The sequence below is a fragment of the Silene latifolia genome, chromosome 3 (assembly GCF_048544455.1).
Source record: "Silene latifolia isolate original U9 population chromosome 3, ASM4854445v1, whole genome shotgun sequence".
NCBI lineage: Eukaryota > Viridiplantae > Streptophyta > Magnoliopsida > Caryophyllales > Caryophyllaceae > Silene > Silene latifolia.
The window spans coordinates 6,963,323-6,984,691 of record NC_133528.1 but is presented as its reverse complement, the minus strand read 5'-3'; the positions used below and the strand labels follow the sequence as shown (position 1 = coordinate 6,984,691).

At 42.7% G+C, this 21,369-nt stretch overlaps 3 protein-coding genes across 3 annotated transcripts; all 3 read right to left on the bottom strand.

Moving 5' to 3' along the window:
• Positions 1-1,111: 1,111 nt before the first annotated feature.
• On the bottom strand, positions 1,112-8,164 carry LOC141646977 (putative serine/threonine-protein kinase At1g54610). The gene is made up of 8 exons (XM_074454996.1): positions 7,442-8,164; positions 5,501-5,785; positions 5,058-5,375; positions 4,560-4,787; positions 3,729-3,829; positions 3,220-3,334; positions 2,446-2,919; positions 1,112-1,866 (listed from the first exon to the last, which is right to left on the bottom strand). Exons 1-8 carry the CDS (start codon positions 7,877-7,879, stop codon positions 1,660-1,662), a joined length of 2,166 nt encoding a protein of 721 aa, XP_074311097.1. The 5' UTR covers positions 7,880-8,164; the 3' UTR covers positions 1,112-1,659.
• A 190-nt stretch (positions 8,165-8,354) lies between these two features.
• Positions 8,355-9,035, bottom strand: LOC141648589 (uncharacterized). The gene has a single exon (XM_074457317.1). It carries the CDS (start codon positions 9,033-9,035, stop codon positions 8,355-8,357), a length of 681 nt encoding a protein of 226 aa, XP_074313418.1.
• A 3,309-nt stretch (positions 9,036-12,344) lies between these two features.
• On the bottom strand, positions 12,345-13,505 carry LOC141648588 (uncharacterized). Its single transcript, XM_074457316.1, has 2 exons — positions 12,753-13,505; positions 12,345-12,662 (listed from the first exon to the last, which is right to left on the bottom strand). Exons 1-2 carry the CDS (start codon positions 13,503-13,505, stop codon positions 12,345-12,347), a joined length of 1,071 nt encoding a protein of 356 aa, XP_074313417.1.
• Between the last annotated feature and the right edge of the window lie 7,864 nt (positions 13,506-21,369).

Sequence of the window (21,369 nt, the reverse complement as noted above, 5' to 3'; positions counted from 1 at the left end):
GTTTAAGTATTCATTACTATCCTCCTTTATTTGGAAAACACATTCTTATTTAACACGGACATTCTAATAGAAACAAGAAACAAGTTAAATATATTTGTCTGTACTATCACCATGTAATAGTATTTGGAACCGTTTTAAAAACAAAAAAACACCCATTGAAATGAAAATGAGATCAAATACAATGTCTCCAATGGGGGAAAAAGTGGAAAAGAAACATAATCCGTACATGAACATAGCAGGATTTTCGTATCTTCAAAAGAATAATTAAATTCAAGATAGTACTGGTTAATATGCTAAATCATGTGCAGAACCCTAGAAAATGTACATAATGACAAGATTTGACATATTAAATTACTAATAGCTAATTGGTTTGTTGAAGAGAATAATGTGTTAGTGACTAATGAAACCCTAATGATATCCAATAATCGAGATTAATGTTATTTTAAGGTGATGAATGACTAACCCAAGACTGATTAAGAAAGCATTGCAGATGATGATGACATGCAGTTAGCTCCACACCAATCTATGAGATGCTACACATTTGACAATGAAGATATTTTTATTTTATTTTTATAGATTAAAAAAATTATAAGTATCCGATACAGAGTTTATTATTTCGTAATTAGAAAGTTCAAGTTGTGATTAATCAGCTCTAATTTGGCATCAAAACCACACTCGGGAACACCACCACAAACCCACAGGTTGTGATTAAGAAGGCTGTAAATTCACATCAAAACCACACTCGAGAACACCCCCTGATACAAGAAAAACATGGATATGCAATCTTATTGCATATCCATGTTTTTCTTGTATCACCACCACAAACCCACACAATCAAATTGCGATATTAATATAACAATAATACTCGTATTACCCTAGAGCCTCAAAGACGCTACCAATATTATGTCTGCGATTTAACTATTTTTCTTGAAAATAGATAAAGGTCATAAAGCTATATAAACCTTTACTTCCCTCTACAGTCTCCACTCACTTAAAAAAATTTTAAAAAAAAATGACCTTCAGCTACCACTTCACTCACTAAAGAAAATTGGACTAATTTCTCTATATTAAAATAAATCATAAACAGTATGATCATCGTTGCCCAAAAATATAAAAATATAAATAATAGATATATAAATTGGAAAACTCCGCCAAAACTTTACATGATTATCCCGATCCCGGATTCAGCATGTAATCTGGAACGGTGGCAAGAGCCTTCCATCAATTAGTGCCAGGTATGGCATATCAATACAATTGCTACAATGAAAGGCTCTGGCTAGTGGCTACAACAGAAGTAAATAAATAGTGAATTACAATGAATTGTGATTAAAGCCTATGTTACTTCGACTAGGCTGCAAGTGTCGGATACAGCTATTTAGAGCAAAAAATGTTGTTCTTGTCAATGTTCAAGCGTCATGCACACGACACGCAACCAAAGTGAAGGGTCCATCAAAGTAACATAGGTTAAAGCTCGTGAAGTAGAACGGTCTGCTTTCTTCACTTGGCAAACACCACCTGTACAAGAAGAAATGGATTTTTCCCGAAAAAACCCGGTTCTTACTCCACAAGCTAAATCACAGATATCACCTAATCCCTAGCAACATAGTGCTAGGAATTTTTTTTTCCACTAACCTTTGCATTGATATTACTTCCTTGAATTTAGCGGCCAGCAACAAATAATGAAGTGACTGGTACTTGATTTAGTTCGCCTTGCATCTTTCTTATTCTGGCCTTATCTATGCGTGCTCGCCTTACAGCGTCTTGGATGTGGCGATCATGATCTTTCATCATCTGGTCTGTATTGCCTGAAGGGACGATGAGCGGTCCCGAGTAGTGAATTTTGTTGCCCTTTGATCCATAACCAAGCTGAAAGATGCACCATAAATAATTAAGCGATTAAATAATCAAAAAGGACCACAGATTGAAAAGTATTTGTGCTTTGGATGGCTAATGAAGTAGTAAATATGACTACTTTGACCAAAACATGGCAGAAATGGGAAAATTAAGCCTTGCCTTTGAAAGATTCCCGAGATGCGGGATCCAACTTTACCTTTTAAGATTTTTAAGCACTGAGCAAATAACCCATTTTTCAATTAAAAATAACAAGTGACAGTATATTATGTAAAGTAGTTCTCTGCTGTTGTAAACTGAATGACCATAATTTTTTAAACGCTCATTTTGTCCAACATTGCACCAAGTAAACCAAAGGATCATTCTTCATCGCGATGTTTGCCTACAGGCAAGTGCCTGTTTAGCGGCATTGAGGTATGTCATAAGTTAATGACTGGTGGAAAGTTTGACAAACATCCTTAAACACTTTGTGAATACCCAGTATCCCACTTCCCACGTCAATAAATGGGCTTTGCAAAAATCCAACTCAATATATGGAGTTATATGCACTTAAAAGGCATTAATACGAGGGAGATGAAGACAGAAAGAGCTTACAAGAACGGGATCTTTACTGCTGCTCCTCCCTTCTTCGTTTTGCTGGGAATTTGCAAATGGTTGCATGCGATCCACCTGATCTCGCTTTATCAAGGACTCCGATGCTTCTTTGAAAGACCCAGGAAATCGAGCAATCATTTTTGGGAAACCGGCATGGAAAGAACCACTTCTTTCACGTTTATCCTCAGAAAACAAACTTTTCCTTGAAGCCACGGTAGCAGTCATTGTAGATGAATTGGCCCCATTTGACGCCTTGGGAGCATCGTCCATGCTCTTTCCAGGCTTTGCCTGTGAGGATTGGTGAACAAGGGGTCCGGAATGGGAAGCTCGCTTATGTTGGTTCGCATGCCTGTTTGTAGCAGGTTCTTCTAATGCTTGAGATGCTCTAGGAGGTTCAAATGGAAAGCCAGAACCAACTTCTTCCTGGTGATTGTTGAACTTTTCACTTCGGCTCTTCATACTAGCTTGTCTTTTCTGGAATATGATATGCATTGGATAGAATGTAACATTAACAAAACAAAAACTAATCATCCAAATTCAAGAGATGCTTCTCCAACATCATATGTCCCAAAAGTATTGACTAGAAATTCTAGAATAGCAGGCATAAGATATGATCCAATAAACACAACGTCAGCCAAAAGGCCGAAAATCACTTTAATGACAGAAACCATCATATAATCACCTAACACTGATTTTAATATCCTGCTCTTAAGCATCCAATAGAAGAAAGAAAACTAAAATACTAGAAGTGTGTCTCCAATAGAGATAAACTACCTGCATGGACAAAACTAATTCCGCATTAGCATCGGGTGCAGGGATAGCGCGAGACTCTCTTGTCACCTTCTTCTCAGGGTCAGCCCTCTGGCCCCTGCTTCCTGCAGCTCCTTGCCTACAAAAATCGCAAAACCTCAATAAGAATGCTTACACAATTAACCTTAGTTCCTTATGTTTAGCCACAGGTTGAAAGCTTTCAAACCTGTGGCTCCCTCTCCCAAAAGCCCTTTTGTCTACCACATCGGCAATAAGTGGAAAAGCATACTTGAGTAACTTTCTCGTTATTTCCATTAACTACTCCATTATGAACTTTTAAAGTTTTGGTGTTGTTATAGTCGTTTCTTATGTGAAGCTGAGTGAAATGTTATTGATACATTTCATTTTATCCTTCTATATTGTCAGAGAGTAAACTACATCCGATTGCCATGGAAAACCATTTTTACTGAATCAAGAAGACAAGAACTTCATCACTAAATTAACATAATGACTGCAAACAAATAGAAGCTCACCTCCTAGCCTCTTCATCCCTCATTTTAGCATCAAACTCTTTGCTTGGAGGATACTTGGGCAAACTTGATGGATCACAAGGAAGTGGTTTTGTAGTAAAGAACTGGAGAACGAAAAACAAACAATTACAAACAGCTTCACCTTAAGAAATCAAAGTTTCAAAAATCTCCTACAATGAGGGGAAAACACAACAAACAAAAAAAGTTCAAAGGATTGTAGGAAAAAAGTCGAAGTACAATTTAGCAGTTGACCTCCAGTAATAGGAAAATGGAAAAGTTCATAATCATAGCTTGGATAATCTACAAAGTACAAACCCTATATTTTTACGACGCCCAATGCTCAATAATTTCATATAGGCACAGTAAAAACCCAGTTATACAACAAAATTCTGAACCCTTGTTCTAACTATTAAATACTCAAAGAGTCATAGCAGACAAAGTTCTTGAAACGTATTCTGCTTGACGACTGTTTTCACGATGTGATGTTACCCTACTCTTTCTCTTATCAACTGGCAAAGCTCTAACATATTTGCCCCAAAAAATTTGACAAAACAAATTTCTAAGAATAAAGAGTTTTCAGCTAGAGGAGATAATTTAGTACAGTTTGAAAGTCGTGATATCTGATCATAAGCACCTCCTTATGCTTTAAAATTGACACTTACAGAAAAAGAAAAAATGGGGCTATTATTTGAAAGCTGATTCTGGAACGTACACACAGGCTTCAGTTCCGGAACATAAAAAGGATGAAAGAAAGAAAAAATCATATTGAAAAACAATCAAATTTGTCAAAAACATGGAAACTTTCCTCGATACAGCCATTCAGAGAATCTGTACCTCACTCTTTAGGGCTGAAGATGCAGATTTACGGTCAACAGGGTCAACTGAAAGAAGAATCTCCAAAAGGCTTAATGCTGGAACAGGAAAGTCTCTAAACGTTTCTGCAACACGGCGTGCATATGGTTGTTGTGGCTTGAAAATTGTCGCATTAGGTAACTTGGATTTTCTCCAATAATCTTCAGAGGGGGAGCCACAAAGCTTGAAAATTTTATGCAATTGTTCCACCTACGAAGCGAAGCCCGTAAAGGTATATGAGTCACACGACTTGAACTCTAAAAAAGTATGTTTCTATTCATCACCTTTAGAATAAATTCTTTAATTAAGAGTTTGTCCCTCCTGATCCCAAAATAAATTCAGTCATAAACACACCGTCCTTCCCCACCTGGCCTAGAGAAATAATAAAACCGTACAGAATAATCCGAGATAGTGAGTCAACTCAGTCAAGTGCAAGCTGAAAGATGAGGTACACCAGAGTCAGGAAAGTATGCCAAGTACCTCTGTTCTTCCAGGCATGATGGGCTTGCCAGCATAGAGTTCCGCAAGAATGCAGCCACTGCTCCACAAATCCACAGCTGCACCGTAATAAGTTGCACCAAGCAAAAGCTCTGGAGGTCGATACCATAGAGTTACAACCCTGCTCGTTAGTGGCTGACATCGATGAGGATCATAGAAGCTTGCCAGCCCAAAGTCTGCAATCTTCAGTACCCCATGGTTATCAATTAGAAGATTAGATCCCTTTATATCACGGTGTAAGATACCCCTGCTATGACAATGATCAAGTCCACGTAAGAGCTGTTGCATGTAGCACTTAACCTGCCCATGGATATGTACAACTTTAGCGGGCAAAAAACACAGGAAAACTAGAAACACTAAAATCTCAAATTTCAAAACAGTTCTCTATCGACTAGATGGTTTATGGAGGGGAAAAATTACAAGACCTGTGGTTCAGTGAATTTAACAGCTGGGTGCGATGCAAGCCCTGCAAGATCATGCTCCATATATTCAAAGACAAGGTATAAGCTGCATGACATCCTTGACGTAACAAGGCCCTCCAATTTAATTATATTAGGATGGTCTAGTCTTCGAAGGATGTGAATCTCTCTAGCCATGAAACGTACACTTTCAGGCTCCAAGTTGTCAAATCTTACTTTCTTCAAAGCAACGATTTTTCTTTGCTCAAGATCACGTGCTCTATAGACATTACTGTAAGTTCCCTGCCCAATCTGAAAAGAAACGGCTCATATGTAAAGACAACCGACAATCAGGCGCATATAAGCCTGAACAAGCTATGCTGCACTGCAATATGTAGCCCTTCAAAGAAAGATACAAGAATATAGTGTCAGGCTCAATGTCACTACAGAAGACCACCCCCTTTTGGAGACTAGGAAAATGTTGTCTTATACTCCGTAAGTGTTATTACAGGTACAAGACTTCTGGAACGCACCACAAAAATTTGCTAAAAATGAACTCAGAAATCACAGGGGAACAGTTCATCCTCGCTCACAAGAGTCACGACATAGTAAGTCGCTTAGCAACATTACAAAGGTCCTATTAGCCAAGCAAACCTTGTTTCTAACACTTACAATGTGCACCACAAAATTACCTTCTCTTATACCCTCGCACGCTAAACACATGATTCACACACTATAAAAAGGAGAAAAATCAGGAATAAATGCAGCAAAGGTCCAACTGCTGGTAAAGCATGAAAGCTATCTCCAGAACTTTTCTTTTGTTCCACTTCGTATATTGAACACCTCCTCAGCAAGTCAATTACTCACACAATTCATCGAACATATTTGTAATTGCTCACAATTATATAATCCAGCTGACCAACGAAGAGATTCTTGCAAATTTTGCAAAATGTGATTTTATTCAATTCAACAAAATCAAACAAAAAATAAACCTCAGCCAAACACCCAAAAAAAACCTTGCACTAAAAAAGACATTACGAGTATCAGTTAATTTAACATCATCATCATCATCGCCATAGCACCACAAAGGATCCCACAAATGACAAGATATGAGGTCAGATACATGCAGCCTTACCCCGTGTTCACAACACAAAGAGACTATTTTCCAAATAGCCCAAAAATGAAACAAGCGCCGAGAATTGCATTGAATGATCAACATAAACAAATACGGAGTACAAGATACATTACCCTTACACTTCCTGACTGACACAAGGGATCCCACAAACGACAGGGTAAGAAGTTAGAGATATACTCCACCTTAGACCCAGAGGCGGAACTAGGGACCTAGCAGACAAGACATACTCACACCCAAGAAAATGAAAATTTTGAAACTTTTAGTTAAAATATTTGATTTATTTTTCTAATTCTCATTTGTGACGGACAAAATCCGTCACTTTGAAGAGACGTGAGACAAACGGCCAAGTGGGAAGAAAAGTGGGGAGGGGCTGTGAGAGGTCTCTTTGAAGAAACTGTCACAAGCAAGACCAACTGTTGTATTAATAGTTCACCCCTAACTACAAATCCTGGTTCCACCACTACTTACAATGTTCACACCACACTAAAATAAAAACCGCCTCCAAACCACCTAAATTAATTAAACAAACGTATGAAAATGACTTAAACGAAAGTAATATAATACTTCCTCCATTCCATTGAATTGTTTACGTTTGCTTTTTGGGCACTATTCATAAGAGAGAAGAATCTTCAATACAACTTCTAATGTATAACATAAAAGATAGTCATGTGAGATCTTATTTAAATTGTCTTACCGAGTGCAGTATGAATATCAAATTTTTATAATTTTTAATAATATGTAACAAAAGATATGAACAAAAGAAAACAAGCATTGACATACGTGTATAAAGCAAACGTAAACTATCATATGGAACGGAGGCAATACTACATTACCTTATCTAGCTTCTCAAAGGAGTCGGCTCGTCGTGGCACCCAACCTTTAATAGCCTCCCCCGCCACCGCCGCCAACCAAGTAGGCCACCCAGCCGCCACCTGTTCTCCCTCCACCGCTTTCGGAATCGTCGAATGCAACACCCTCACTACCTCTCCCTGCTCCTCCTGCTGTTGCACTACCCTCTTCCTATTCCCCCAATTATCTACACCTCCTCCTCCGCCGCCGCCTCCTCCGCCGCCGCCGCCGCTTAGTTGTTGTTTATCAATTAACTTAATCTTCTCATCTCCGCCATTATTATCATCACCATTAACATTAACATTACCAACATTATTCCCACTAATACTATGATTATTGTTGTTGTTAATTGTATTTGCTGTTAATTTATGTATTGGACTATCATCTTCAATTGCAGATTGTTTGCAACATATACACCCCATTTTTCCCCCAATTTTTCGGAAATTTAATTAATTCAATTGATGATCATAATTGACGAAATAAAAACAAAATTGAAGATCTGGATTATGTAAAAGGGCGAAATTGAACACGAAATAAATGAAATTGAATGTTAAAATGGATCTAATAAGAGCGGAAATTGATTGATTGGGGAGAGTAGTATTATTGTTTGTTTGGTTGTTAGTTAGAGAAAAGAGTGTACAATTATTTATTGTCACTCCGCATAAAACTGTAATACTGTAGTACAAGTGTATACAGTTATACACTATACAGTGTGCGACTGTGCGAGGGTGAAAACTGAAAAGTTCAAGGTCAATGCGACATTCTTTCCATACAAATCATGGGTTCATAATCATACAATTGCATGGTTTGTCATATGAGTCGGTTTTACATAATCGTATAATTCCTCAATTTTAGTTCATTGTTTTTTTTTTTTTTGAGAAAACCCCAAACACGGGTTTACGACCTTTCATTTAAATCAGCAGCTGCAAGATCAACAATACGACTCGGAATAGTCAAATCATCGAAAAACAGACTACCACCAACCTTACAAAAATGAGCTAATTCATGAGCAAGTAAATTAAATTTTCTACTGCTAAAAGACCAAATAACGGAATTAAAATTACGACAAAATAAATTAATCTCTTCGATGACAACGTGGAAGTCACTCCGTCCAGTGCACCCGTGTTGAAGCGCCTCAATGAGTTCTTTGCAGTCGCCTTCCAAGCAAATATCTCGAGCCTTCATCCTCTTAGCAAGTTGCAACCCAACCAACACCGCCTCTGCTTCCGCAACACGAGCTGTGAACTCCTCCCTACGTCTCTCCGCCCATCCCCATTTGACCGCCCCATGCTCATCTCTACATACCACGCCAATACCCATCCCGTCTCCCTCTTTAACTCCCGCATCGACATTAATTTTAACCAAACCATGCCTGGGTTTTTGCCACCCTCGTACCTCCCCTGACCTCGTTCCTCCCTCCCCATGTTCCTTCCTCGCCCTCTGCTCAACATCAGCCACATCAACCTCCTCCAGCTCCTTAAGCAACTCCCTTACCCTGGCCACCACACGACTTATTAGAACATCTCGCCCCTCAAACACCACTCCATTCCGTACCTCCCACACTGCCCATACTCCCATAACAAACCTCACTACCTCCTCCTCACTTAGCTCCCTAAAAACAGCTTCCACCCATTCCTTCACCCTCTCAAACCCCGCCGTCGACTTTATCTCCAAACCCAACCCCTCTCATAGCCCAGCCACCCAACCACAACCCCGTGCAAGATGGCGACAAGTCTCCACCTCACATAAGCAAACCGGACAGGTCGTGTCAAAGGACCTCATACGGGATGCTAAATTCCGCTTAGTAGCGACTGCATCGCAACAAAATTGCCAGAAAAACGTTTTGACTCGAGGTAACACTCGCATTCTCCATATTTTATTCCACAACCATTTTTCTCTCCCTCTATCCGACTGTCCTTCCCCCGCCTCTAACGTTCCAGCCAACACCTTGTACGTACTTCACCGAGTAATTGCCATTTTTCTCCAAATCCCAAAGCCAAGTATCTTCCTCGTGCTGTCGCCCTACCCGCATATTGAGAATACGTTGTTGGTCAATTTGTAGGAAGGTAGAGCGTACCTTATACGTATCCCACCTACATCCATCAGCCGTAAGCAAGTCCGCCACCATCATACTCGGGTCATGATCTCCTCTGGTTGTAATCACCTTACGAGAAAAGGAGCCTGCAATCCATGGGTCGTTCCAAACACGAGTACTTAGCCCATTGCCCACCCTACGCCTTATGCCCACCAATAGCGTGTCCCTAGCCTCGAAAATTCCTCGCCAAGTATAGCTTGGGTTCGACCCAAGTTCAGCTGTCATGAAAGACCGATGAGGAAAGTACTTGCCCCCCAAAACTCGCACCATGAGGCAATTACGTTCCGTAAGCATACGCCACGCTTGCTTGCCTAAGAGAGCCATGTTGAATTCATGGAAATTTCGAAATCCTAAACCTCCCTGACATTTCGGTTTACACAAATGTAACCACGAAATCCATGGAATTTTCCTCTTCCCATTTTCCGAACCCCACCAAAAACGAGAAACCAAGGATTGTAGTTCATCGCAAAAATTATTTGGTAGCTTAAAGACACTCATCGCGTAGGTGGGAATCGATTGGGCCACGACCTTTATCAATATTTCCCTCCCTACCTTCGATAAAAGCATACCTCTCCATCCTTGCAATTTTCTACTTAACTTATCCCTGATAACCCGGGCAATGACCTGCTTCGAGTGTCCTACTATAGTCGGCAACCTGAGGTATTTATCCTGCTCTTCGACAGCTCGCAAACCCAACCAGTCCACAACTTGGGCCCTCCTCCCCGGCCTGGTACCACGGCTAAAGGAAACGGTTGTCTTATTGTAATTCACCAATTGCCCCGACGCTTCCTCGTAACAGGTTAGGATTTCTTTAATTTTCTGGACCTCCGTTTCTTTGGCACGGGCAAACAAGATACAATCGTCAGCGAAAAGAAGATGTGAAACCATCAGAGAGCTCGCAGCCACTCTGACCCCACGAATATACCCATTTTCCATAGCTTTTCTCACCAAACCCGAAAGAACCTCCGCACACAAAATGAAAAGATATGGGGATAATGGGTCTCCCTGGCGAAGACCCCTGCTTGGCTTGAACTCCTCTGTAAGCTTGCCATTTACTCGAATTGTGAAAAGGACCGAGGTAACACATTCATGACATTAGCAATCCAACCGGCATCAAACCCCATTCGTAACAAAACTCGTTCAAGGAAATTCCACTCAATTCGATCATACGCCTTGGCCATATCTAATTTGAGAGCCATATGTCCGTCACCCGTTCTCGTATTTTTCATGTGATGGAAAATCTCGAAGGCTACGAGAATGTTATCAGTAATCAAGCGACCCGGGGTAAACGCCGATTGGTTCTCCGAAACGATATCCCCTAGAAACACTTTAAGCTTATTCGCTAGCACTTTAGACACAAGCTTATACACTACATTACATAGGCTAATGGGGCGAAAATCAACAATTTTATCCGGCGCCTTCTTTTTAGGTATGAGCACAATTTGCGTATTATTTAGGCCCGGTGGAAATTGCCCTCCCCGAAGGATATTCAGCCTAGGTTGCACGGACACGCCCAATTTTTAGCCTTCGCGTGTCGGACACGGACACGCGCGCGACACGCCAAAAAACGTGTCCGACACACCTTGGACCGTGTCCTTGGTCCGACCTTAATTACAAAATGTCTTGGACACGGCCAAGACACTGTGGACACGGTCCGTGTCAATCTGGACACTGCAAATTGGTAATTTCAAAACAAAAACCTCTTTCAAACTCCCTCGACATACCATTTGACCAATCTTAGTTTCCTTCACTTCGACCATACCGACGACGACGAACAGCAGACCTCCTCCGTTTTGACCACTCCGATGACTGCCGCCGTCGACCACTTCCTCTCGGTAGTCAGCCATGCAAGTTTGTTTTCTTTTTCCCCAAATTAGATCTAGGGATTTGTGCGACCGCCAAATTGAATTCGATTTCCATTAATTACCTTAACTCAGACCACGCCAACTACTAATACATGTAAACCTGTTTAGAATGAGTTTGTTAAAAGATTTTTGTAACATGTTTGATTGTTTCTATGGGATTGTGTTGATGATTGTTTCTATGGAGATGTATTGATGAGTATATAGAAATTAGAAATCAGAGATTGAAAGAGGGAGGGAGAAGCAGATGAACTCAGACGATTAATCCATATAATTAATGTGCCTTATTTTGAATGAGTTGGTAAATGGGTACAAAAGTAATGAATTTGGGAAATTATACTAAGGTTTATTAATGATGATATAATATTATAATATAATTGATATTGTGTAATTGTGTTACATTACTTTAATTTTTGGGGTTATAATTTGGAACTTTGTATTTTGTACGACATTTTTTTATTTTGACGTATAAAATGTTAGTATTTGTTTTGTCATTTTACGACTTTGTGGTCTTTAAATGACCAAAGTTTAGAGGTTGGTTATAATGTACTTCAATTTTCCTTTATTTTAATATGTATATTGTTTTTTTTTTTGCCGTGTCCGTGTCCTAAAAATTTCGAGGTGCCGTGTCCCGTGTCCGTGTCCGTTTTCGTGCAACCTAGTATTCAGCGTCGTTCTCAAGACTAAGGGGCCAACGATATGCCAGTATGTTTGATAAAAAAGGTCATTCATACCATCCAGTCCGGGGGCCTTGAGAGGATGCATTTGATTGAGCGCGTTATACACTTCCTCCTCTCTGTAATCGGCTTTTAATCCCTCATTCATGCTCTCAGAAACTCTATTAGCCACCACGTCCGTAATAGAATCACTCACCTGCGGCCTACCCGATTCGAACAGCTGCATGAAATACCGCCTGGCCACCGTCCCTGCCTACTCTGTACCCACATGCTCGTGCCCATTATCGTCAACAAGTTTTGCAATGTGGTTCTTTTCTTTCCGTTGACCCGCTTTCTTGTGAAAATATTTTGTGTTACGATCTCCCTCCTTTAGCCAGAGTGCTCTCGACCTTTGTTTCCAATAAATTTCCTCCTGCTTAAGAAGCTTGGCCACCTCTTTAACAAGAATTTTCCGTTCATTTATCAGTCTTTGCGATCTCCCACCTTCATTAAGCTGCTTCAATTTCCGTCTCTTTGCCTTAATATCACGCAATATTTTCCCTATCCTAATACCCTTCCATTCTTGCAACTCCTTAGCACATGTCGAAATAGTATTAAAAAGATTGTCATCATGCAAATCTCACGCTCTCCTTATCGCCTCCTCGCACCCATCTTCACCCACCCACATTTGCTCAAACCTAAAAATTCTCCCGCCGCTCGACCCCTGTTCTTCGTCCCTAGCATTCAATAAAAGCTTAATCGGAGCATGGTCTGACCATTCCCTATCCATATGAATTAATTTCGCTCTAGGAAATATTTCGAACCATCGCTCATTACCCATTGCACGGTCTAAGCGTGATTGCCTGTTATCATCCTCCGCTTGTCCATTATCATATGTAAACTCGTAACCGTCAAAATCCACGTCCCGTAGCCCACAATCGTCAACCGCATCTCTGAAATTATTCATTTGCCACTGCAATCTGTTCCCTCCCTTCATCTCTGTCGCAAAAAAGATTTCATTAAAATCGCCTACACAAACCCAAGGTCTATCGTCATTTCCCGCTCCCAGCTCCCTCAAAAGCTCCCAAGATAAATGTCTATCACACACCGCTGGACACCCATAAAACCCTGTCACTCTCCAAGTACCTCTCGCATCCTGTACATCGAAGTCCATATGATGGACTGAAGCTGACCGAAAAACACAATTTACACCCTTCCGCCATAGGAAAGCTAACCCACCTGACCTCCTGACACTATCTACCTCCATCCCTTCATAATCACACAGATGAGCTCTCATACGATGTAACTCACTACCGCTCAATTTAGTTTCACATAAAAATACCAGAGCGGGGGCCTCTCTCCGTAACAAGTTACTGAGTCCTCCAACTGCATCGGGATTGCCCAGCCCTCTGCAGTTGAGGCTTAGGAGATTCATGAGGCCTGGCGGGGTTGAGTCATCTCAACCTCCGCCTCAGGTATTGTAGCACCCCTGCATAGCTTCGTTTTTTTGCCAGACGCTTGTTCCTCCCCCACCATTCCTTCCCTGTTTTGTTTAACACTCATGCCTCCCTGTGTGGACGTTTTCTGACCCTCCTTCCTCTCCCCCTTCAATCTCGTCCAAGTACGACCCCCCTTCCCATTCCTAGCCATAGCCAGCACCTCCTCCTGACCCCCATCACTCCCATACAGCCCACTTTCCCACTCACCAGTCAAGTGCATTCCAGGGTCTGACCCCACATCTGCCCGCTGCTCTGTTTGTTCACTCTGTATCTCCTGCGCCTGCCCTTCCTTTCCTAATTCCCTCCTGCCATTTACCTCATCCGCCAAGCCTTCGTCACTGTCAAGCTCTCTCAGATCAGTCACTCTCTCTGAATTCTTATTTGGTACCTCCTTAACAGAACCCTCTTGACTCCCTTTTGGCTTAATGACAATACATTTCAGTTTCGTAATCATATTAGCAATGGCTTCTTCCTCCCTTTCTCTAAATTCTAAATCAAAAGCAACCGTTAAAGATTTCGCCTTCTCACTTTTCATCTATACCACCGTCTTCAAAACTTTCCATGGTGATGCTCTAAGCGAAGCATCATACTGTAATTCCACTTCGTCATACGGACCGTCATCACAATCCTTCTCCCCATGCCCGAGGATACCACATCCATAGCAATACGTAGGTAAGCGCTCATATTTAACTATAAACTCTTTTACTTTACCTGAATTGAGACGAATATTTACCTTAGGTTTTAGCGGTTTCCTGACATCATGCACAATCCTCAATCGTATAGCCCTCTCCATCTCCGGGTGCGGTGCCTCAACAAGACTGATAAAAGTCCCCAATTGCGCACCTAACCTTCTGACATTGTCCATATTAGTACGCCCTCGAAGTGGTAGATCGTAAACTCTTGCCCATAATGGTACCAAATGCAGTGGCACATCAGTCATTTTCCCGTCAACATTAGGTGTATTGAAACACCAGATGAATTTGTCAAAGTGCCACGGTTGGCCGTCTAATATCTTCGCCATGTCCTTCTCATTCTTGAATTTGAACGTAAACGTTTTTTCCTTCGCATCATGTAATTTACCCACAATCGACTCCTTCGACGACCAGAATTTAATCATGGAGTCTACTGCCGCTTTCGCGTTTATAGACTTCGATGACCAAATTTTGCCAATCGGCATCAGTTGTGCTTCCTGCGCCACCTCCTCCGCTTCTCCAACCTCCCAAACAAATGATTCCTCCGCCGTCATGACTTCCTTCCCTGAGCGCCTACTACCCTCTCCCTCTTCTCGCACCATATGAAAAGATAAAGAAAAAGAAGTAATGTATGTAAAAGACTGATTCCTTACGATCAGATCGCAAGAAAAAACTTCAGAAAACAAGGAGATCTCAGAGATGGACTAGGACTGGAACCCTAATAGAAACCCTAGAGGAGACTCTTTTGCAAGAAACCACAAATTGTTTTTCTTCGATTAGTTTAAAATTGTTTTACTTAGTAATTCATTGTTTTGTTTGTTAATTGTTGTTTTTTAGTTTTGGTACAAAGACTAGTATTGGTACCCGACTTCACCCGAGCTACCTCTTCTCGCCATTAAATTTTTTTTATCATTAAATAAAATTACTTAAAGTTGCATAACTCATAAATTTATCATTTATATATTTTTTATATCATATCCTAAAATTACGATGAAATAAATTTTGAGACAAATTCACTACCCCGCTATTAATATTTTACTTTTATTAATGAAACAATAGTAATAACATTTCACTACTTACCCGTAATCATTGTTACTTTCACTACTCCCGCCGTAATTATTGTTACTGTCACTACTGCCGCATTAATATTGATAATTTCACTACTCCCGCCGTAATTATTGTTACTTTCACTATTGCCGCATTAATATTGATTATTTCACTACTCCCGTTGTTGTTTCTACCACTCTCACTAATCTCGTTGATAATATTGCTACTTTTACTATTCAAATGAGTGATTACTATCATATAACTATATCCAATGTTACTACAATTATTTTCTTTACTGACGAAATTACTTTTACTACTTAGGCAAGCAATTTTAAGAGGATTATATATTTATATAAATATATTACATATATGCATTAAATCAAATCGAAAGAATTATGCAATATTATATAGGATTATTTAATGAGAATACTCCAAACTATGGAGGTGCTTCTCAAATTACTCCAAACTTTATTTTAACTATCAATATACCCAACTTTTACCCCATTTCTCTTCTACTAGAATTGACTATTTTTTTACTTGAAAGAGCCGGTTGATTCTATTCACATGTCCCACTTTTATTTTTATAATAATTTTGCCCAAATGATTTAATTTTGCCCAGATGATTATAAAAATAAAAGTGGGACATGTGAATAGAATCAACCGGCTCTTTCAAGTAAAAAAAAAATAGGCAATTCTAGTAGAAGAGAAATGGGGTAAAAGTTAGGTATATAGATAGTTAAAATAAAGTTTGGAGTAATTTGAGAAGCTCCTCCATACTTTGGAGTATTCTCATTAAATAATCCTACTTAATACCATAAGTGTGCATGTTTATACTAATTAATTATTTTATTTTAAGGAAATTGACCATCTTCCAGTCTTCTATAAATATTTAGGAAAATTACCAGGCATTTTCTTTCTTTTAGTCTCCTTGAAATTGACCGTCTTAATTAATTATTTTATTTTAAGGAAATTGACTATCTTAATTAATTATTTTATTTTAAGGAAATTGACTATGTTTAGGAAAAGTATCAAGCTTCTATATAATTTAATTTTAACCCAAACTATATAATATTTGCACTGAGATCCCTTATTCGGGTCCATCACACAGTGCTATTGATTTAAAACTATATAGTATAATTAATTGTATAACTTTCTTTAATTACATTGAAATCCCTTGGTTTCTGGATTTAATATATAGAGTACTAGTATTGGTACCCGGCATCGCCCGGGCTACCTATACTTACCATTAATTATTTTTTTTCATTAAATAAAATTACTTAAAGTTGCATAACCCATAAATTTATCATTAATATATTTTTTATAACATATCCTAAAATTACGATGAAATAAATTTTGAGACAAATTCACCACTCCCGCTATTAATATTTTACTCTTATTAATGAAATTGTTCCGGGTGTAATTCCAGAGCAAGTATCGTTACCACCCGTGGCTTGTAGAATAATGTCTTGAGTTGAACCCTTCTTGCTTCTATCGTCCCTCTCGGCCTCTCCTGCAACAATGAACGAACTGAGGGCTTGGCTTTGTGCCAAGCGTACTCACTCCGACGCTCAAGTCAGTAAACTTAAAGGATTAAGCTGTGTTACTTGGCTAGATATGTATTGTAGAGAGATAAGGGAGATATTACCAGATGAATAGTGTATCTAGGTTCAGTTGTTCCATCCTCTCCTCAAAGAAGGTTGAGGAGTATTTATAGGCTTTCACCTTTTGTCACGTAGTGGCCAAGTTGCCAAGTGGCTAGCAGGTGGAAAGACCGTTCTACCCTCGGCCGATGGACCTATGGCAGGCCGGCCGACGGGTCTTGGATATGAGTACGCGGGTATGTGTCCCTACGGGTTGTCGGGCCGAGACCCGGTGACAGCCGATGGGATGCATCGGCTAGAGCTCATCTAAGTCGTTGACTTCTTTGTGGATATCTTTGACCTTGCTCAGTGTGTTGACTTGGTCAGCGGTGCAGAATATGCCCCATCAATTTGCCCCCAGCGTAGTCTATGCCGTGGTATGGGCTCCGATGTACTTTTGAGCGTATATTCTGCGCAAGTAATTTTCACAAATTTTCTGTATCGGCTTCTTCTTGTAGGGACTGGCAAGGCCGGTGGGTGTACGTTAAAGTGCCGGATGACTATCCGCTGCCCCGCTCCTTCCAGCACCAGGTTAATTTGCGGTGTGAGACTAGAGCTGAGCATGACAGATGGGTCACTCGGAAGCATCTTAAAATGGATGCCAGCAGGGTCGTTCTCAAGGAGGACGAGAGGCAGGCAATGAGGCTCTTTGAGGTGGACAAGAGTGGGGTGCCGAAAAGATGGATTCCCCCGACGCAGATCATTCTTCAGGATGAGCCGCTTTGCTATGTCGGCCTCATACCGGCCCTAGCACGGGGTGAGTGGGGTCGGTGTGAGGCCCATCGCCGCTCTCAATGTTCCTTTATTTTCGAACTTCGATTTATTTCCTCTACTTGACTCTCGCTTTGTTTCTTTTGCAGACCACTTTGGACCGGACCTATCTGAGGATCTTCTTCGGAGAATGGGGCTGCACAAAGATAAAACCGTTGCTAACTTGCATCCCAAGGCTCTAGCCCATGACCAGGGGACGTCGCCGAATGATCTTATGGAACAGCGGCTGAAGGTCTTGAGCAAGGAGGAGGCGCAGGCGAGGGTTGTTAGCGGCGTAGTGCGTCGGACGCGGAAAACAAAGTCTTCAGCGGCAACGGCGTCGACACCGGTTCCAACTCCCATTCCCTCCCCTAAGAAGGTGGAGATTGTTGATATTCCCGATGAGGGGGACTCTGACGCCGAGGGATCTCCCCTTATCCGTAAGAGAAAAGGGACAGCTTCTACCGCTGGTAAGGAAGTGCCTCCTCCGGTCAAGAAGGCCAAACATGGTACCTATCTAGCTTGTGGCTTAAATTTAGCCGTGCCATTAGGTGTTTCTGATAAGTCAATGTTGATACTGATGTTTTAATTGAATTTCTGCAGACCAGCCGCAGTCGGCTTTTGCTCACGTTGGGCAGCAGGCGGTGGGGTCCTCTGCGCAGGTTGGTGATCAAGGCGCCACCGTCAACCCTTCATCCCAGAAGGCTTTCGTCTCCCAGCCGCGGGCTAGTGGTCAAATTGTCACCACCGTCCCTTCATCCCAGAAGGCTTCCGTCTCCGAGCTTATAGAGGAAGGCACGAAGCTAATTAGGGAGCTGGCGAGGTGGAACGTGGTTACCGGTGCTCGTCTCATGGAGCAAGAGAAGGCCGTGGCTCGGGCTGTTCATGAGCGTAACGCCACTAAGCAGGTGGCTGCGTCGGCGAAGCTTGATCTCCTCAATGAGCAGAGGCTTAGGGGAGAAGCCGAGAAGGCGCTCTTGGCTGAGAGAAAACTTAGGGAGGACGCTGAAAAGGAGGTCCTTGCTGAGAGAGCCAAGGCCGAGGCTGCGGCGGCCGAAGCTGCGAAGCTGCTGAGGAAATGTGACCTTGTTCGGGCGTGCGACCTTTATCTCCAGCAGAGGAACGAGTCCAGGGGCCTGCGTTTAAGGCTCGGGCGGAGGTGGTTCGGGGCAAAGAGGCCATCATCAAGCAGAAGGAGGTGGACATCGAGATGCTCCAAACCGTCATGCTCCCCAAATCGTGCGCCGAGTTCCGGGATTTGGCCGAAGATGCTGCTAGGGAAGTTATCGGGGAGCTTTTCCCTCTTGATGGTTCCTTCCCGTGGGGCAGGTTCGACGTGCTGCTTGATGACAAGCTCGAGGCTAAGGAGAAAGCCGCGGTGGAGAAGGCCAAGGAGGCGGTGAAGGCGAAGATGGAGAGGGAGGCGGCCGCGGAGAAAGCAGCTCTTGCTGAGAAGGCTAAGGTGGCTAGGGAAGAAGCCGAAAGGATGAGGGCAGCTGAGGCTGCCGAGACCAAGGCTGAGGCTGCTGGAAAAGCTGCTGGGTTGCCTACTGAAGAAAATGCGGCTACCGATACTGATGGTAGGCAGCAACAGGCTTAGGAGAGCAAGTTTACAGCAGATCTGTTTCAGCTCCTCACATACTACCATGTGCTGCTTGATGAGAACAAGTTTACAAAGAGATCTGCTTTCACTGTCGGGGCCAATTACTCAGCCCTTCCTCCCCGCTATCTCTTGGTATATGAACATAATTGTAGCTTTTGCCTTCTTTTTTGTACAACTTTGGTAGGTTGTGTTTCGGCTTATCCCTGTGGGGACGGCCGTCGTCTGTATTTTTTTCACTTGTAATCTTACTTGTAACTTATCTTCTTAATAATACTCCGAGGTCTTTATCTCATCTTTGTTTCTTTCGCCTTCGGCCTGGCCGAGGTCTTTATCTCATCTTTGTCAGAGTTGTCTTCCTGTATTCCTAATTGAGCGCCCCTTTTGTTTCCGCCTCGGCTTGGCCGGGGCCGTTTTAGAGTGCGTATCTCAACTGTGTTTCAACGCTTCCAAGACACTTCGATTGTTTTTGCGAGTGTAGTGTGCGATGGCCGTTACTGTCGCGGTATCCGCCTTACGAGGGTGATTGCCGTTCTTGTCGGATTGACCGTGGGGGCCGGCGTTGGTTTCTTGGTAGAGATTGCCGCTCTTGTCGGTATGACAGTGTGAGCCGGCGTCTGTTTCTCGATAGCGTGTTACGTGGCGTCTACCACTTGGAGTGACTGCGACGGCGTCTACCTCTTCGGGTGACTGCCGTGGCGTCTACTACTTGGGGTGACTGCGACGGCGCTAATTTCTTGATGGAGACTGCCGCTCTTGCCGGTATGACAGTGTGAGCCGGCGTCTGTTTCTTGATAGCGTGTTACGTGGCGTCTACCACTTGGAGTGACTGCGACGGCGTCTACCTCTTCGGGTGACTGCCGTGGCGTCTACTACTTGGGGTGACTGCGACGGCGCTAATTTCTTGATGGAGACTGCTCTTGTCGGTATGACAGTGTGAGCCGGCGTACATTTCTTGATAGCGTGTTACGTGGCGTCTACCACTTGGAGTGACTGCGACGGCGTCTACCTCTTCGGGTGACTGCCGTGGCGTCTACTACTTGGGGTGACTTCGACGGCGCTAATTTCTTGATGGAGACTGCCGCTCTTGTCGGTATGACGGTGTGAGCGGCGTCTGTTTCTTGATAGCGTGTTACGTGGCGTCTACCACTTGGGTATTGCGACGGCGTCTACCTCTTCGGGTGACTGCCGTGGCGTCTACTACTTGGGGTGACTGCGACGGCGCTAATTTCTTGATGGAGACTGCCGCTCTTGTCGGTATGACAGTGTGAGCCGGCGTCTGTTTCTTGATAGCGTGTTACGTGGCGTCTACCACTTGGAGTGAGCTGCGACGGCGTCTACCTCTTCGGGTGATCGCTAGTGGCGTCTACTACTTGGGGTGACTGCGACGGCGCTAATTTCTTGATGGAGACTGCCGCTCTTGTCGGTATGACAGTGTGAGCGCGTACATTTCTTGATAGCGTGTTACGTGGCGTCTACCACTTGGGTAGACTGCGACGGCGTCTACCTCTTCGGGTGATCGCTGCGTGGCGTCTACTACTGGGGTGACGCGACGGCGCTAATTTCTTGATGGAGACCGCTCTTGTCGGTATGACGGTGTGAGCGGCGTACATTTCTTGATAGCGTGTTACGTGGCGTCTACCACTTGGGTGACTGCGACGGCGTCTACCTCTTCGGGTGACTAGTGACGTCTACTACTTGGGGTGACTGCGACGGCGCTAATTTCTTGATGGAGACTGCCGCTCTTGTCGGTATGACAGTGTGAGCCGACGTCTGTTTCTTGATAGCGTGTTACGTGGCGTCTACCACTTGGAGTGACTACGACGGCGTCTACCTCTTCGGGTGACTGTCGTGGCGTCTACTACTTGGGGTGACTGCGACGGCGCTAATTTCTTGATGGAGGCTGCTCTCTTGCCGGTATGACGGTGTGAGCGCGTCTGTTTCTTGATAGCGTGTTACGTGGCGTCTACCACTTGGGTGAGCTGCGACGCGTCTACCTCTTCGGGTGACTGCCGTGGCGTCTACTACTTGGGGTGACTGCGTCGGCGCTAATTTCTTGATGGAGACTGCC